Source organism: Nuphar pumila, chromosome 10 (assembly GCF_984573655.1).
Source record: "Nuphar pumila chromosome 10, dmNupPumi1.hap1.1, whole genome shotgun sequence".
Taxonomy (NCBI): Eukaryota; Viridiplantae; Streptophyta; class Magnoliopsida; order Nymphaeales; family Nymphaeaceae; genus Nuphar; species Nuphar pumila.
The window spans coordinates 75,655,067-75,671,871 of NC_143258.1; the positions used below are offsets into that span (position 1 = coordinate 75,655,067).

The 16,805-nt window shown below is 36.0% G+C and overlaps 1 protein-coding gene across 1 annotated transcript; it reads left to right on the plus strand.

Annotated features, from left to right (window-relative positions):
- Positions 1–1,915: 1,915 nt before the first annotated feature.
- On the plus strand, positions 1,916–13,267 carry LOC149826862 (leucine-rich repeat protein 1-like). Its single transcript, XM_090019007.1, has 6 exons — positions 1,916–2,387; positions 11,040–11,111; positions 11,646–11,789; positions 11,950–12,021; positions 12,112–12,183; positions 12,965–13,267. Exons 1-6 carry the CDS (start codon positions 2,173–2,175, stop codon positions 13,032–13,034), a joined length of 645 nt encoding a protein of 214 aa, XP_089875133.1. The 5' UTR covers positions 1,916–2,172; the 3' UTR covers positions 13,035–13,267.
- The last annotated feature ends 3,538 nt before the right edge of the window (positions 13,268–16,805 follow it).

The following is a 16,805-nucleotide window of genomic DNA, read 5'->3' on the forward strand; positions in this document are numbered from 1 at the left end:
AAAGTTTTGATGTTGCTCGTGTCCAAATTGATACAATTTATATAAGTTTTTTTATGAGCTCATTTGACAATCAAAACTGATAAAATCATAACAAGATCTTGCATAAGTAATAGTTGCATGCAATACTAAAACAACAATTCACAAACATAATTACCATCATATTTAAATATTAATGGATTTTATCAAAAGTTAAGCAAGTCCATATAAAATTTTTAACAAAAAAAATGGCAGCAATGGAGGAAGAAAGCGCCTCTCTCAAACAATGTTGTCAGTATCGGAATTGGACCTGTATCGTTTGACCGAGGATTTAGGTGAATCAGTCAATACCAATTCTCAAGTAAATATCGTTCTGAATCAGCCAAAAAATAATTTTAAAAATATTACATATCAATCATAACGTGACATGCGTTAAAGCCATTAAAAAATAATTTTAAGCTAATTTTTTATATTTATTAAAAAATAGCCGATTCAAGTCAGTATCATATTGATTTTCTGACAATATGATACTTTTTGGCCGATTAAGGCCGACCCGCACCGATACTGGCAACACTGCTATCAAATACGAAGTTTAGGATATGTTTTCCCTTACAAAAAAGAAAATGGGCCAAAAGTTAAGTGTAATATGAGAGGGAGAGTAACAACTGAAGGCCTTCAACCGGTGTTCCATTTTTTTTTTCTCTCCCTCATAATAAGAAACACTGAACGCCTAATGAAAACTCAATTTTTGGTAGTATATTTGCTGTTGCAACAGTGGTGGTAGCCATGAAAGCATAGAAGATTCAAACACCACCGTTGAGAGAGAAATAGAGAAGGGCAGAGAAGTAATTTCACTAGGTCAAAACATGGTTTAGTTTTGTAACTAAAGCGGGTGTTTGTAAATTTTTAAAGGTCAGAAGTGTTTTTGTAAATAGGTCAAAAGTGAGGCGTATCTTTATAATTTTTTTTTTCTTTTGGATTATTTTCAAAGTATGGAGTACCCTATGCATGCCTTGGAGTCTAATCGCATAACCTTGTCCAAATATAAGGCACGTTTAAAAGTGGGTAGAAAAAATGTGAAAATTCTGAATGAAATGGAAAAACCAAAATCTTCACATACGCTTCCCAAGGGGAAAAATTTTCATATGAAAATATTTTATGTTTTTATAATTCTTACCGACCATCTTCTTGAGGGAATCAATGTACTTAAGCTTTCCACAATGCAGAAATAGATTCCTCAAAAGCCAGCCACCAGCGAAATTTGTTTACTTCATCAGCTTCCTCGTAGCCATAAGCGGTTGGGTTTGACTAGCAAGACAAGTTAGGTGTGTATGTCTATCATCAGATATGGGGTCCACAAATAGGCAAAATATGCCAAGCTTCATTATGGCTTATTAATGAATACTAAATGTGAATGACCCAAGTCAAGATTGTTAATCCTAATTTTTACCAAACTACTTCAAGATGCCCTAATAAGCATTCCACTTATGAGCAATTTAGAAAATAAACAATTGGGTCACTTTGGAGAGAGAGAGAGAATTCATCACACTGAGGTCAATGGTACAAGCGCCTCAAAAAGAATGCATTTCATCCCTGCTCTTGAAGTGCAATAATTCTCCTTTTTCAAACTCATGAAAGCTATTGGTCGCTGTGGGGGGATGTGATCTACACATGCACCATGCAACTTTTTGAAGGAATCCATCAATGGACAACCATTTCTTATCCCCTACTTCAACTAGCTAGTTAAAAAAACGCAAAGCAACCAGGCTAAGGCTGACATGCACATATAAAAACTATTATTTTAACGAAAGTAAAATGAAAAAATGCCAAATTAAAATAATAAAGGCATGGTTTCCCTTCAGAGATTGATACTCTCTCTCCTGCATATTTAATGCAAAGTAAAATAACAAATAAAAACTGCCATATTAGAATAAGGATAGACACGGTTTTCCTTCAGACATTGATTCTCTCTCTCTCTCTACGGCCCTCAAACAGTCAAGCCAACAAAAAAATATATATAAATTTCCAGCCTCCCCAATATTACATTGCCTAACCAGGTACCCTTTTTCCCGTTGCCGTCTCTCTCTCTCTCTCTCTCTCTCTCTCTCTCTCTCTCTCTCTCTAATTTCCGGCAACCAAAATCTTAATACCATAAATTCCAAGGTTTTTTCTTCCTCTTGGTTGGGGGGAAGAGCCATGGAGACGCCTGCCTGGTTGTGCAGCTTCGCAATCTCCCTCTTCCTGTTTCATCTGCCCCTCGCCTCCTCGAATTCTGAAGGCGACGCCCTTTATGCTTTACGGAGGAGCCTGACCGATCCCGATAACGTGTTGCAGAGTTGGGATCCGACGCTCGTAAACCCTTGCACCTGGTTCCACATCACCTGCAACCAGGATAATCGCGTTACTAGGGTGTATGTCTGCTATTACTAGTCCTTCTTGCTTCGTAGTTGTTCTTTTTTCTTTTTTAAATGGTGAGAGGTTTATGTGAGGAATAGAGTTCTATGCAACTCTAGTTGATGGTTTTTTGTTGATTTTGTCATGGTGGGTGTTGGAAAAAATACTGTAGTTGATGGGTAAAAGGAAATTTTCCTCTGCAATCAGGATAATCGCGTATTGGGGTGTAGCTTTGCTATCAGTAGCCCTTTTTCGCTTTGCATTCATTCTTTTTCGTTTTACTGATGAGTGGCTTATGTGGGGAATAGATTCTTGTGGAATTCTAGTTGATGGGTTTTTGTTGATTTTTGTTGTGGTCGGTGTTGAAAAAAAAATCGTATTTTGTTTGATGGTTAGGAGAAAATTTCCCTCTGCAGTCTGCAATCAGGATAATCGCGTTAGGACCATCACTGGCTCTTTTTGTTTTTCACTTGTTCTTTTGTTTTTTATATGGTGAATAGGTTATGTGGGGAATAGAATCTTGTGGTACTCTTGTTCATGGATTCTTGTTGATTTTGTTGTGTTGGGTGTTAAAAATATCATATTTTGTTTGATGGGTAGGGGATAATTCCTCTTTATTTGTAGTATATATATATATATATGTAGTATATATATATGTAGTATATATATATGTAGTATATATATATATATATATATATATATATATATATATTATGTAGACGGTGGTTGTCGATTCTTTTTTAGTGGTGTTTTAGTTGTTCATATATCTTATAAGCACTTACTAGCGAATTATTATAATTTTAATTTCGTCTGTGTGAGTTTTGAATTTGTTAGTTGGGTTAAAAGAGACTATGGAATCTAACTCTTTTGGCTTGGTATAATGTCCCTCCCACCTTTTTTCTATGGAGATGATCATATTCTTATGGCATCTATCTTGTAGTTCTAGATTATTTTGGTATGTTCAATAAGGCTCTGGGTTATTTTTATGGAGAATATCTGATTTTGTTTGATGGCTTGAAGAAAAGAACCTCCCAACCATAGTAGGCAAACTCATCCTCGACATTTCTTAGGGAATTGCCCTCCTTAGTGAATCGTGATAAAAATCGATCAACCTTGGCATGCAAGCAGGGCCGGAGAAGGGTGGGAAATGACATGAACAGCTTGTCATTTGGCTTGGCTCGACTCGACTCGACTCGACTCAAATTGAGCATAGCGAGCTAAGCAATTAGCTAGCTCATTAGGTAAATGAGCAGAGCACGAACATGGCAAGCTCGATTGGCTTGACTCATATAGGTCATTTTACATATTATATATTTATATATACTTTTATATTATATATTTATACATATATTATATATTATATACATAAAACACATTATATATGTTTTGTACATGGATTAAACATATATTTATATATATTATACATATATTTTATATATTATCAAGCTTTAAATAATGCTTAAAAAACAATTTTTTGTAGAAGACGAGTCAGCTCGTGATTGGCTCACAAAGAGCAGGAGTGTAGACTTAACGAACCAAGGTCGGCTTGTTTACCAGCCTAGCAAACCCCTCCATTGGGGGGATTTTTGGGTTGAGAGAGAGAGAGAGAGAGAGAGAGCATAAAAGATCAGGGTGGGCACTGCCACCCTGGTCCTTCTTTCATGGGGTCAGGGTGGGCACATGCCCACCCTGACCTCAATGTGGCTCCGCCACTGCATGCAAGTTCCTTGTCAAATTGTGGTTAATTGGTAAAATCATAAATCATGATTAATTAGTAAAATTGTAATATTAATACCTATAAACAACTAAATTTTTTAAAATATAAATATATTTTTTTTATCTAGTTATGTTGTTCAAAGTTAAATTGATTGCATTTTTATATCATAAAAAATTATACAATAATTTTTTGTTACAATTATCCCATCCTTAGAATGTTAAAATATGTTATACATATACATGTCTATATATAGATCATGACACATACACACACATATATATATATATATATATATATTACATATATTTGTCTATGTGTCTATTTACGTATATAAATATATATATTTCTTTTGTAAATACCCACTAGGGGCAAAATGGTCTTTTTACATTTTCATGCAACTTGTATTTTTCCTTTTTCTCTTTTCTTCCTTTTTCCCTTTTCCTTTCTCTTTTCTTATTTTCTTTCTTTTCCACCTTGGAAAGGCCCCCCTAGAAGGAAGTTGGAGCATCCCACAGTCATATTTATGACCGTTGGAAGGGCTCCAACGTCCCTCTAGGAACCCTTCCAAGGCCTACTCTTTTGTCTATAAATAAGGGGGTTTTCCCCATTGTAAGGTATTGCTTCTTGTGAAGCCTCATGTGAGTGGAATATATTTTTTCACCTTATCTTGTGTGTTTTACCACTTTTGTGGTTTGTTGCAATCTTGCCCATTAGTGGCTTCTTGTGTATGTGCGTGCTTTCGTGCTTGCTCTTGGAGATATCGCGTCACTCATTTGGCACTTCATTACATGGTATTAGAGCCTTGGTTGAGAAAGCTTCATCGGATCCTATCTTGACAAGTAATATCTCTCCTCTTTCTTGCTTTCAAACTCTTTTTCTATAAATGGCCAACAAGGATGCAAAAATCGACCTCTCGTTCAAATTGGATGGGACCAATTACCGAATATGGGCGACCGCTATGAAAAATAACCTCAAAGGTAAAAAACTTTGGGGTTATGTGTGTGGAACCATTCCGGAACCACAATTGAAGTTAACTAAGTTTGAAGGAAATGAGGAAAGAGCTTTAAACGAAGAGGAAAAAGAGAAGGCTATTCTTGACTTCTCTTTAAAAAATGAAAGATTGGGAAAGTGAGCTTGCTAAAATTCTAGCATGGTTCATGAATAATGTCGAATTAAAAATTTGTGCAAATCTTGCAAAGTTCAAGAAGGCTAATGAAGTTTGGTTCTTTATGAAAGGCATGTACACTCAAAGAGACCTTGCTAGGCATTTCTTTCTACAAGAAAAGGTAAGAGCTACCAAACAAGGTGATATGAGTATTAGGGACTATTATAGTGCCCTATCTTCTTTATGGGATGAACTTGTTCTTCTCGAACCTCAATGGGAAGGTAGTGCTATTGCCATGAGGCAAGAGCAAATGAAAAAAGAGAGGTTTTTCCAATTTATTCATGGACTTCGTCCCGAATTTGAGCAACTTAGAGGTTCCCTTCTTCATAGGGTTTCTACTCCTCTAAGTGACATTTTGGCCGACTTATGTCAAGAAGAAACTCGTTTGGCCTTGAAAAAAGATGATGAAGTTCATGCCGTGTCTAGACCCGACAACAATGTAAGGTCATATAAACCACCCCATTTTTGGAAGAATAGTGGTGGTGGAGGAAGAAAAATCATTTGTCATAATTGTAATGAACCGGACCATATTCGTCCGGATTGCCCCAAATTCAAGAAGAAGGTGGCTTCCGTTGGTGAAATTCCTCCAAACACAAATGAAGATTCAAAGAAGGATGAAGACATAAAGGAGTCCATCGCTCATCTTACCTTAACTCTTCAACAATTTATAAAGATAAACTCCTCTACATCATCATCCTCATCCTCCACTTCCAGTGCCGCCATCTCCTCTTTTCCAGTTATGACCTCTTGAATTCTTGACTCGGGTGCATATGACTCCAAATGCATCACTTTTGTCAAAACCAAGTCTCAATAAATTTAAATCATATGTTTCCACCGCCGATGGAACATCCCTGGATGTTGAAGGCATTGAAAACCTTGAGAAAACTTATAACCAAAACAAAGATTTTTTTGTTCCCAAAATCCGAATTATTCTAAAACTTAATTTAAATCTTTTCTCCGTTTCTCAAATTACCGATTTTGAATGTGATGTCACTTTTTTACCTGCCCATTGCTATGTACAGGATCTCCGGTCCGCGAAGCGGATTGGGCAAGGACATAGAAGAGGGGATCTTTATTATATAGATTTTTTGTCTTTGCCATCCAAATCATTTTGTAATCATGTTCAATCTAAATATATTGAGACTTGACATAAGAGGCTTGAACATCCTAGTATTTCCAAGTTGTACTTTTTTTGGAAAAATTTTGTAATACAAGTACATTTACATGTAATGATTGTATTCTTGGAAAAATTCATTCGCTTCCGTATTCATAGTAATTTTCTGTCAAAAAGACCTTTTGAACTTGTGCATTCCGATGTATGGGGGACGACACCCGTTATGTCTAAAGGGGGTTATTCCTACTATCTTACTTTCATTGATGACTTTACTAGATATACTTGGGTATACATTATTAAAAACAAATCCGATGTCTTCACTAATTTTAAAGAATTCCATGTTCTTATTCAAAATCAATTTCAAAACAACATAGCTATATTTAGATATGATTCTGGAGGTGAGTACATGTCTAAAGATTTTCATTTGAAAATAAATGGAATTTTGCACCAACGATCTTGCCCTAAAACTTCGCAACAAAATGGTCTTGTGGAAAGGAAACATAGACATTTAATCAAAACTACAAGAACACTTATTGTCTCTAAAAATGTTCCTAAAAACTTTTGGGCCGAATCTCTTCTTACCGCAACATATCTCATCAATTGTATGCCCTCTTCTTCCTTAAAAAATGTATCACCTTTTAAAAAATTATTTAAAATTACTCCAGATTTTAATAGACTAAGGATCTTTGGATGTAAATGTTTTGTGCTTGTTCAAGGACAAGATAAATTATCACCCAAAGCTCTTGAATGTGTGTTCATTGGCTATGGTGAAAATAAAAAAGGTTATAGATGCTATGATATTCGAAACGATAAACTCTATGTGTCAATAAATGTAAACTTTCTTGAAGAACAAAATGGTTTTGATATCCACACATTTAGAGAAGACATTGATTATTCCTTCCTGTTTGACTTAGCTCCTAGAATTGAGTCCCCAAATGCAATTATTTGCGATAATACTTGTGATGACATTTTACATCATAATGATACACCATCACATGGTAATATTTCTCAAAATGAGAACCTCAATGATATGAATGTATATACTCGGCGGTTAGGAAATGAACATCAACCTGCCCTAGAAAGATATTCTCAAGACTTCTCTTTAGAAGAACCTATTGATGACAATCAACCTAGGAGATCTTCTCGTAATAGTAGGCTACCAAAAAAATTTGTTTCTTATGAATTTTTTTCACCTAATTATAGGACTTGTCTCATGTTGATACATTCGTATCATGAACCTACTTCATTTATAGAAGCTAAAGATCATCCACATTGGATTGAAGCCATGAAAATTGAATTAGAGGCTCTTAACAAAGCCCAAACTTGGAGCATTATTCGTCAACCATTAGAAAAAAAGGCAATTGGGTATAGATGGGTATATAAAGTCAAAACCAAATGTGATGGATCTCTAGAAAGATACAAAGCTCGTTTGGTTGCAAAAGGCTACGCCCAAGAATATGAGATTGATTATGAATAAACCTTTACTGCAGCAGCTAGAATGACTAGCGTGCGAACATTAATTGCCTTAGCCTCTATTAAGCAATGGCCGATATATCAACTTGATGTTAAAAATGCATTTTTAAATGGAACTCTATGTGAAGAAGTTCTTATGGATCCTCCGTCAGGTCTTGAAATTGGTAAATGAAATATTCTAAAGTTAAATAAAGCCCTATATGGTCTTAAACAATCACCAAAAGCTTGGTATGATTTTTTTAGCAAAGTAGTTCTTGATAATGGTTTTTTCTCATGTTACACTGATACTGCTTTGTTTGTTAAAACTTCTAATGAGTACATAACAATTTTATTGTTATATGTTGATGACATGATTATCACAGGTAATGATAAAAAGGGTATTGACCTTATTAAAAATATTCTCAAAGAAAATTTTGATATGTCAGACCTTGGTTTTCTAAGGTATTTTTTGGAATTGAAGTTGCATACTCCCCCAAAGGATATGTTCTCTCTCAAATGAAGCTTGCCTCCGACATTATTGCTCGGTCAGGGCTGACAGATGACAAGAAGGTAGAGACTCCAGAAGTGATCAACGCCAAGATGAGAGCCAGTGATGACACTCTTTTAGCAGATCACACGCCTTATCGTCAGTTGATTGGATCACTAACATATTTATCTATTACCAGGCTCGATATTTCTCATGCGGTTCATAGTGCAAGCCAATTTCAGACTGCTCCTTCTACCATTCACATGGCCGTAGTCATGAGGATTATCAGATATTTGAAAAACACCATAACTAACGGATTATTCTTACCCTCCTCTTCACCTCTTACTTTACTTGCTTATACTGACTCTAATTGGGGGGTTTACCCCGATGATCGTATTTTAACAACAAGTTATTGTGTGTTTCTTGGAGAGTCACTTATTTCTTGGAGGTGTAAGAAGCAACAAAAAGTATCTCTCTCCTCTACTAAAGCGGAGTATCGTGCGATGGCCACTACCACCACTGAGATTGTATGGTTAAAAAGTTTGCTTAAAGATATGGGTGTCTCATTCTCAACTCCTTCAAAGTTGTGCTGCGACAACAAGAGCTCTATCTACATTGCCAGCAATCACACTTTTCATGAACGAACAAAGCACATCGAGATGGACTGTCATTATGTTCGTGATGAGTTCTTACGGGGCACCATTCAACTGTCATATGTTCCTACCGAGTATCAGTTGGCCGACTTCTTCACCAAAGCTTTGCCATCGCCTCGTTTCTACTTTCTTCTTAGCAAACTCTCGGTGATCTCACCATGTGTTTGAGGGTGTGTGTTAAAATATGCTATACATATATATGTTTATATATATAGATCATGACACATACACATATATATATATATATATATTACATATATATGTTTATGTGTCTATCTACATATATAAATATATATATTTTTTGTAAATACCCACTAGGGGCGAAATAGTCTTTTTACATTTTCACACTTGTATTTTTCCTTTTCTTTTTTACTTTTTCTCTTTTCTTCCTTTTTCCCTTTTCCTTTTTCTTTTCTTATTTTCTTTCTTTTCCACCTTGGAAAGGCCCCCCTAGAAGGACGTTGGAAGGGCTCCAACGTCCCTCTAGGAGCCCTTCCAAAGCCTCCTCTTTTGTCTATAAATAAAGGGGTTTTCCCCATTGTAAGGTATTGCTTCTTGTGAAGCCTCATGTGAGTGGAATATATTTTTTCACCTTATCTTGTGTGTTTTACCACTTTTGTGGTTTGTTGCAATCTTGCCCATTAGTGGCTTCTTGTATATGTGGGTGCTTTCATGCTTGCTCTTGGAGATATCGCCTCACTCATTTGGCACTTCATTACATAGAATACATATCAATTAAGAAAAATCAAATCAACCTGCAAAACATGTGACAATAAACATGTTGAAATTAATGAGGTATATCGAGCTTTGATTCTAACAATTGGTTATTACATAACTGAATATACATGAAATACTTTTGTTGTCCTTATATATATTTTTATACATATTATCTCTCACATAAAATTGTACTTTTTTTCTTTTATGTGTGGTGACCAGGGTTGATATTCCAATCCATTGCCTGGCTTGTCTATTACTTGCTTCAAACCAGATATGAGATACTGTTTTTCTATAGTCATCCTCCAGCACATACAAATGTTCCATTTCATCATGAATAAGTGAAAAAATAAATATAGTTATTTTGGTCTTATCTTGTCTGCAATTCACTGTGTGCACAGATTGACCTGTGTATAATGGTTTGTGCGCTTGTATGTCATTGCAGTAAGTTGAAGTGTTTTTTGTTGCTCAGACATCCTTGCAATTTGGTGGTTATTGAAATGAAATGGGGATCTTCGAAACACGAGCTTAGATTAACAAGGGCAAGTGTCAAGAATGACACTAAAGCATAACCCTTAAAAAGGGTATAACTGGAAACAAAATAAAAATAAAAATGTATTCTTTATTGATATGAAAAACCAATTGCTTAAGAAGCATTGGAGTAAAATACAAGAAGGGCTGCACCCCTTTATATACACAGCTGAAAGAGGACTCAATAGAGCTGTTGGGCACAGTCCAACAACTCTATTTAGAGCTGTTGGAATGTGTCAGTCCAACAGCTCTATTGCTAGTCAAGTCTGGACAGGACTTGACTAGCAACAGTCATTCTAGTTCAAACTGAACTAGATGACATAAAGACAAAAAATAAAAATAAAGAAAAAAAATTACAGAAAAGAAAGAAATGAAAAATGTATTTATATATATATAATAATATAATATTATTATATATACATATATGTACAGTTTTACATTTTAACACTCCCCCTCAAACTTACGGTACAATGAGCGAAAGTTTGTCTAAGAGAAAGTGAAATCGGGGAGCAGCGAGAGGCTTTGTAAAGAAGTCTGCTAACTGATATTCTGAAGTGACATGGCAAATCAATTATCCCGTGTAGATATTCCTCTCTGACGTAGTGACAATCCATTTCGATGTGTTTGGTGCGTTCGTGGAATGTTCTGTTACTGACAATGTAGATCGCACTTTTGTTGTCACAACACATTTGTGAAGCCTTTGAAAAAAAATTACAGAAAAAAAGAAATGAAAAATGTATTTATATATAATAATATAATATTATTATATATACATATATTAACAGTTTTACATTTTAACAGTTATTTGGCCTATGTTTCATTTACTTCTTTTGCAGGGACTTGGGGAATTCAAACCTATCTGGTCATCTGGTACCTGAGCTAGGAAAGCTTGAGCATCTGCAATATTTGTGAGTCTTCTCCTTTTTTCTCATTGCCCCTGCAATTTTTATCATGCCTTCATTTAGTGACTTGGTCATCTACACTTCTAAATTTTATACAGTTATGACTAGTGCCTGCAATATATCTTTGTTGAGAATAGTCCTGGATTTGGTGTTCTAATTTTATATTATTAGCAGTTCACTTGTCTGGGATGCAGCTCTATCCATTAGGAAGAGTTATTTCCATTACTTAAAAAGTTTTTTCAGGTGGTTTTCTGCATGGAAATAAGGGAGTTTCTTATGTTGAATTATATTGAAATGGGTAACTACAAATTATAGATTTTGTTTTCTGCCAAAGTTGTGGTCTTTCCAGGTTTGGAATGTGCATAATGACTAATCTTGCTTCTAGCATCTAACGGAATATGAGTATTGTACTTCATGAATGTTGGTAATGTTTTTCGATATGAGATATTGTGCTTATGCTAGCACGGTGTCTTTACGCATGAATTTTTCTATGGGACAGATTGTGTTTCTTTGACCTTTCTATGTGTTTTTTGGATGCAGAGAACTTTACAAAAATAACATTCAGGGGACAATTCCATCTGAATTGGGTAACTTGAAGAGCCTAATGAGCTTGGACCTATATAACAACAACATTTCAGGGCCAATTCCTCCTCCACTGGGAAAATTAAAATCTCTCGTATTCCTGTGAGTTCCAATACGTTGTATTTCTTTAATGTTTCTCAGGAATAGTGTTTTGTTCACGAGCTGGTCACATGCACAGTTTTATTCCAGTTAGTACTTTAAGCTTTTATTTGCAGTCTTAACATGTTTTCTCCAGATATTTATTTGTAACATTTGTGTGTAGACGTCTGAACAACAACCAATTAACTGGGAGAATCCCTAGGGAGCTTGCCAATATTCATAGCCTTAAAGTTGTGTAAGTTCTTGGTTTGTCTTGGCCTGATTTAGGTTTTACTGCCACTAACAGTACCACAGAAAATTGATAGTGTTTTTTTCCTGTTGATAGAGATGTTTCTAGCAACAATCTGTGTGGAACAATTCCCACAAATGGTCCTTTTGAGCACATCCCCTTGAGCAAGTGAGTATGCAATGATGATAATTTTCATTATCAAGCATTTTTTTTATGTAGTTATTTTCTTCATTTTTGCTTTCTGTTTTGTCTAAATCCTTATATTTAGTCATTGGAAGGTTGCATATGGATATCACTGTATTATATGAGTCTGTAATGTATGTATTATGCATATTCTAATCATGAAGATATTCTTGTATATTTGTGGTTTCAAACTTTATTATGAATTTTTTCATATCACAAACTGCTACTTTTGCTTTTTGGGTTCCCAGAATGTATCTGGGAACGGTTATGTGCATTACACCTGCTAACATTTAATACTACCATAAATCTTTCGAGTGCCAGTGTTTGCATGAACTTGTTATGCTCCATGAATCATTCTTCAGTGCTTGTTTACCTTGCAGCATAAATGTGATGATCTGATAGATATTGGTTGTTACTAGTAGAGCTCAAAACTAAATCTGATTCGTTCTTCTCCCCCCACCCCCTACTTTTTTTCTTTGTGGAAGGTTTGGGGGTTGGGGACTTGGGGTTGTGTTGGTGGGGTGGGTGGGAACAACTGTAGGCAATTTCTTCTCCCTTTTCCTATGTGGGTTTCTGGGCTATATATGCTACTAGATCTATATCAGCCTTAGAATTAGAAATTGATTAAGTATTGCTTAACCTCAATGTGTGTCAGTTGTTTGAATATCTTTAGTTAGATTTTCTTATGCAGAATGTTTGTTATTGTACTTCTCTGTAACCTTCCCTCTTTTTCTTTTTTTATTTCTTTCTTGTTTGGGCAATGCAGCTTTGAGAACAATCCACGCCTGGAGGGCCCGGAGTTGCAGGGTTTGGTCGCATATGATACAAATTGCTGAACTGCTGGTCTGTAATTTGAATTATGTGTCGGGGATGATTACCCTGTGTAGGACATGGTGATAATCTATATTGCTATGTGTGTAAATCACCTGAGGCTATGACTTGGGCTTGTAGAAGTGCTTTATGCGTGGTCTTGTATGTAGATAAGGGGAAGGGCCTGAACTCAACTGGGTGTAGGCATGCGACACTGCTTTAAATTTAATAAAATGGTGGGGGCAGAGAATGGAAGACACACACTTCTGGTTTATTTTCTCATCCACATAATGTGCATCCTTCTCTTGAAACTAGGGGTAGACATTATTTTGTTAGGAATACTTAAACTAAAGTTCCTTCATCATTATGGCAGTTCAAGCATTTGATTGTGTTTTCCTCACTATTATCTCCATGATTCTTGAAATACTAAGATGCGAGATTTCTTTTCAAATATGAAAATTGTGGTACTATAGTACGGAAATCGCGACACTACCTGCGAATTTCTTCAAGAGTTTCTTGTTGTTGGATGCAAAATTCTTGAAAATTGTGATACTAGTGAAAATTGTTATGAAAATTGTGACACTAAATGTGATATTTTGTTTCTTAAAGCATTTTCTAGGTTATTTTCACATAACTTAGAGCACGTTTGGAAGCGAGAAAAATGTAAGAAAAGTGATGCAAAATGAAAATTTTGTATGGATTTTTCGACCCTTCCAAACAATAGAGACTTTTTCGGAGTTTTTCTAAAAAGTATATTTTTTGATAGAAAACATCCTTTCATGGGAGGGGTGGAGTAATGTTTCCTACCATGAGAATTTATTTTTACACTCCCACCACCCATCTCACCATCACCACTATTCTTTTGGAAAGCTTTTCATATCAAAAACTCTCATAGGCAAAACTTTATTTTCCTATGAAAGTTTTTTTCTTTTTCAAACATACTCTTAAGTTTTTGTGGTCCCAAACCAGTGGTCTCCAAACTTCTTTCTCTCCTTGCAAAATTTTTGGTGAAACACACATCGACAACACTTCATCGGTGGCACTTTATATTGTCATTGATTTTTTTATCTAGAAAACGTAGAAATAAAAAAATACAAAAATAATAGAGATTTTAGACAAAAACATCTTTTCAATGATATTTTATTTACTAAAAAATGATGAACGAACGTTGAGATTCAGTCTCACGAACATTTCTAAAACAAAAGATGAACCCTCAATTTTTTTTAAAACAAGAGATGAACATGCACAATTGCACCTATTCTCGATGATTTTATACTATTTTTCGGCCACTTGTGTTAGGAATTCGAGAAAAAAAAAATAACAATAGAATGTTAACTTTTTAATGCCACCAAGATCACGTCTATCTGATGAAAGGTTAAGGAGAAACACTTTCTAGAACAAAGACTGCTCAACTGTAATAATCTACAAACTATTTTTTTGTTCCGGTTTTGGATCTTAGAAATGAGAACCTTAGAAGGGTTTTCGGTTCTGACTCAAAATCGAAAAGTTCAAGATCTATCTTAGTTTTTCAACGTGGGGTTAAGATATAGATCTGAGAACATATGTTGTTTCACATATTTATGAGAAAAATTATGAGGTTCGCACATGCAAAGGGTAAAAAGGTTTTAAAAAAATTAAAAACATGAAATTTTGGCAAATTGTAGGGTTTTTTTGAGAACATGCCATTTCCCCCCGCCACCCCCCCCCCCCCCTCCACCCCCTACATTACGGTCATTTTTGACATATAAAATTAGGATGGACAGTTCAGATTGCACCAGAATGTAATATAAAAAAAATGGTTTCTCACGTCCAAATCTTTAGTGAGAAGCATGATTTCTACTATCTAAATAAACCATGATAAATCCATTAATATGATGCAATGTAGTTAAAAGGGGTAACCTTTGTTCATGAGCTCACCTTCTCGATAAAGCTAGAAATCATAGGCATGCATGTTGACCCAATCAGACTTCATAGATGGATTCAGCATGGTCCGAATGCTAGGAACTGCTATTTGGTCATGTTTTTTCATGGGAAAACATGATTTTGCGACCCAAGAAAATATCATGATATGGGCAGTTGATTTTTTAAGGCTCCCAAAATAGTACCGATGTATCGTAATTAGATGATCCAAGAGCCGATTCCCACTAACCAAAACATGTTGATGACGTATGTAAGGTTAGTTTCTTGAAAAACAATACAAAATATTACAAAAAATAAAAATAATTAAGAACTCATTAGAATGTCATGGCGACCTGACAAAATGTAAATCTAAAAATGCACAGATATTCTACTCTTGAGTAATACATCTGCACCAAACAGTCATTGAAAAATTACCATACCAGAAATAATGCTTGTTCATTTGCTTACATATCAGGCACAATAATATGTGAAACAGCCTATGGCATTAAGGACATAGTCTACCATCCCAATACTGAACCAAGTTTTTTTTTTTGAAAGACAATACTGAACCAAGTTAGACCAAGTAGGTGACACGTGCATCCTGTTAGACCGGTAGACAGCATATGTGGATTCCCTAGGCAAGTCCAATCTTCTTAGGCCCAACCACCTCTAGACACCAGATCCATTGCACTTCCATCTTCTAGCCATCTTCTCTCCTCGAGTCAAAGCTTGACCCCACCAAACTTTCTCCTGGAAACCCTAGCAAAGAATAACAAACCAGCAAGTAAGCTAAGTTGGTGAGCAATAACCAGGCTTAGTCTACTTGCCCCCCTGATCCAGAGCTGATCTGCGGTGCGACGGGCCCGGAGGACTCCATTTCCTACAAAACAATATCCAACACAAACTCAGCATCAAAACATCTATATACCAGTTTGTTATCTAGAGCTAGTATCAAATCATGCATGTTGAAAGTATACCTCGTCTAAGATCTGCCAACTCGTGCCTTCGGGTTCGAGCCCGCTGGTCATAGCTTGTATTGTTAGCACCCGGTCTTCTTGATCTCCTAGTACTGGTGCATAGACAAGTGATTGTTGTATGGCGTTGGTTGTATCACCTTCACACACAAGCTTCTCATCACTTGCATCTACAATTGGAGATGTTTCCAACTTTGTCATGGACCCAGGCTCATTAGTACTACCTGGTGATGGCTCAAGAAATGCACTCTCTTCCACAATTTGATTAGTGATAGCATCAGCCTTAGGCAGATCTGAATCCATTTTTGGTGAATCAAGATTCGGGCTTCCCTCAATGTTGGCGGCCTCAGGTACCAAAGAAGCGTGCTCATTGACCGTGGTCTCCTCGCTGACCCACGGCGCCGTGAGATCTTGATCTCCATTGCTTGGTCCAGCTTCCTTGGTCTCAGTTGGCTTGTCTTGGTTAATTAGCTTTTGTGGCTCACTTTCAACTGCTCTTGTGCTGGGATCCTTCTTCTCTACTTGGGGTCTGTTAGCAGGCTCATCCGTGTTTGCAAGGCCTAGGCAACCAAATATTGCATTTTTGGCTGCCTCCAAACATGATCTACGGATGGTTATCATAACTCCTCTCTCTCTCTCTTCAAAGAAAAACAGGAACACTGGAGTTCGTGGAACAATTTTAGGAACGGGGTGACATTGCTTAAGGGCACCAATTGGTCACAATTTATAACTGGAGGGAAGCAACACTTACATCGCACTATGTGAGAAATTCACCAATTTGCCCTTGGTATTTTCTTTCTGGGGTTTGCCTTTATATTTTACAAGAGCTCTGTGGAAGAGATGTATATCATCATTTATGATTGAGAAGGACCCAGAGGTTTGCAAGGGGATCATTATATTTATTAGTTATAGCTAAAAAAGATA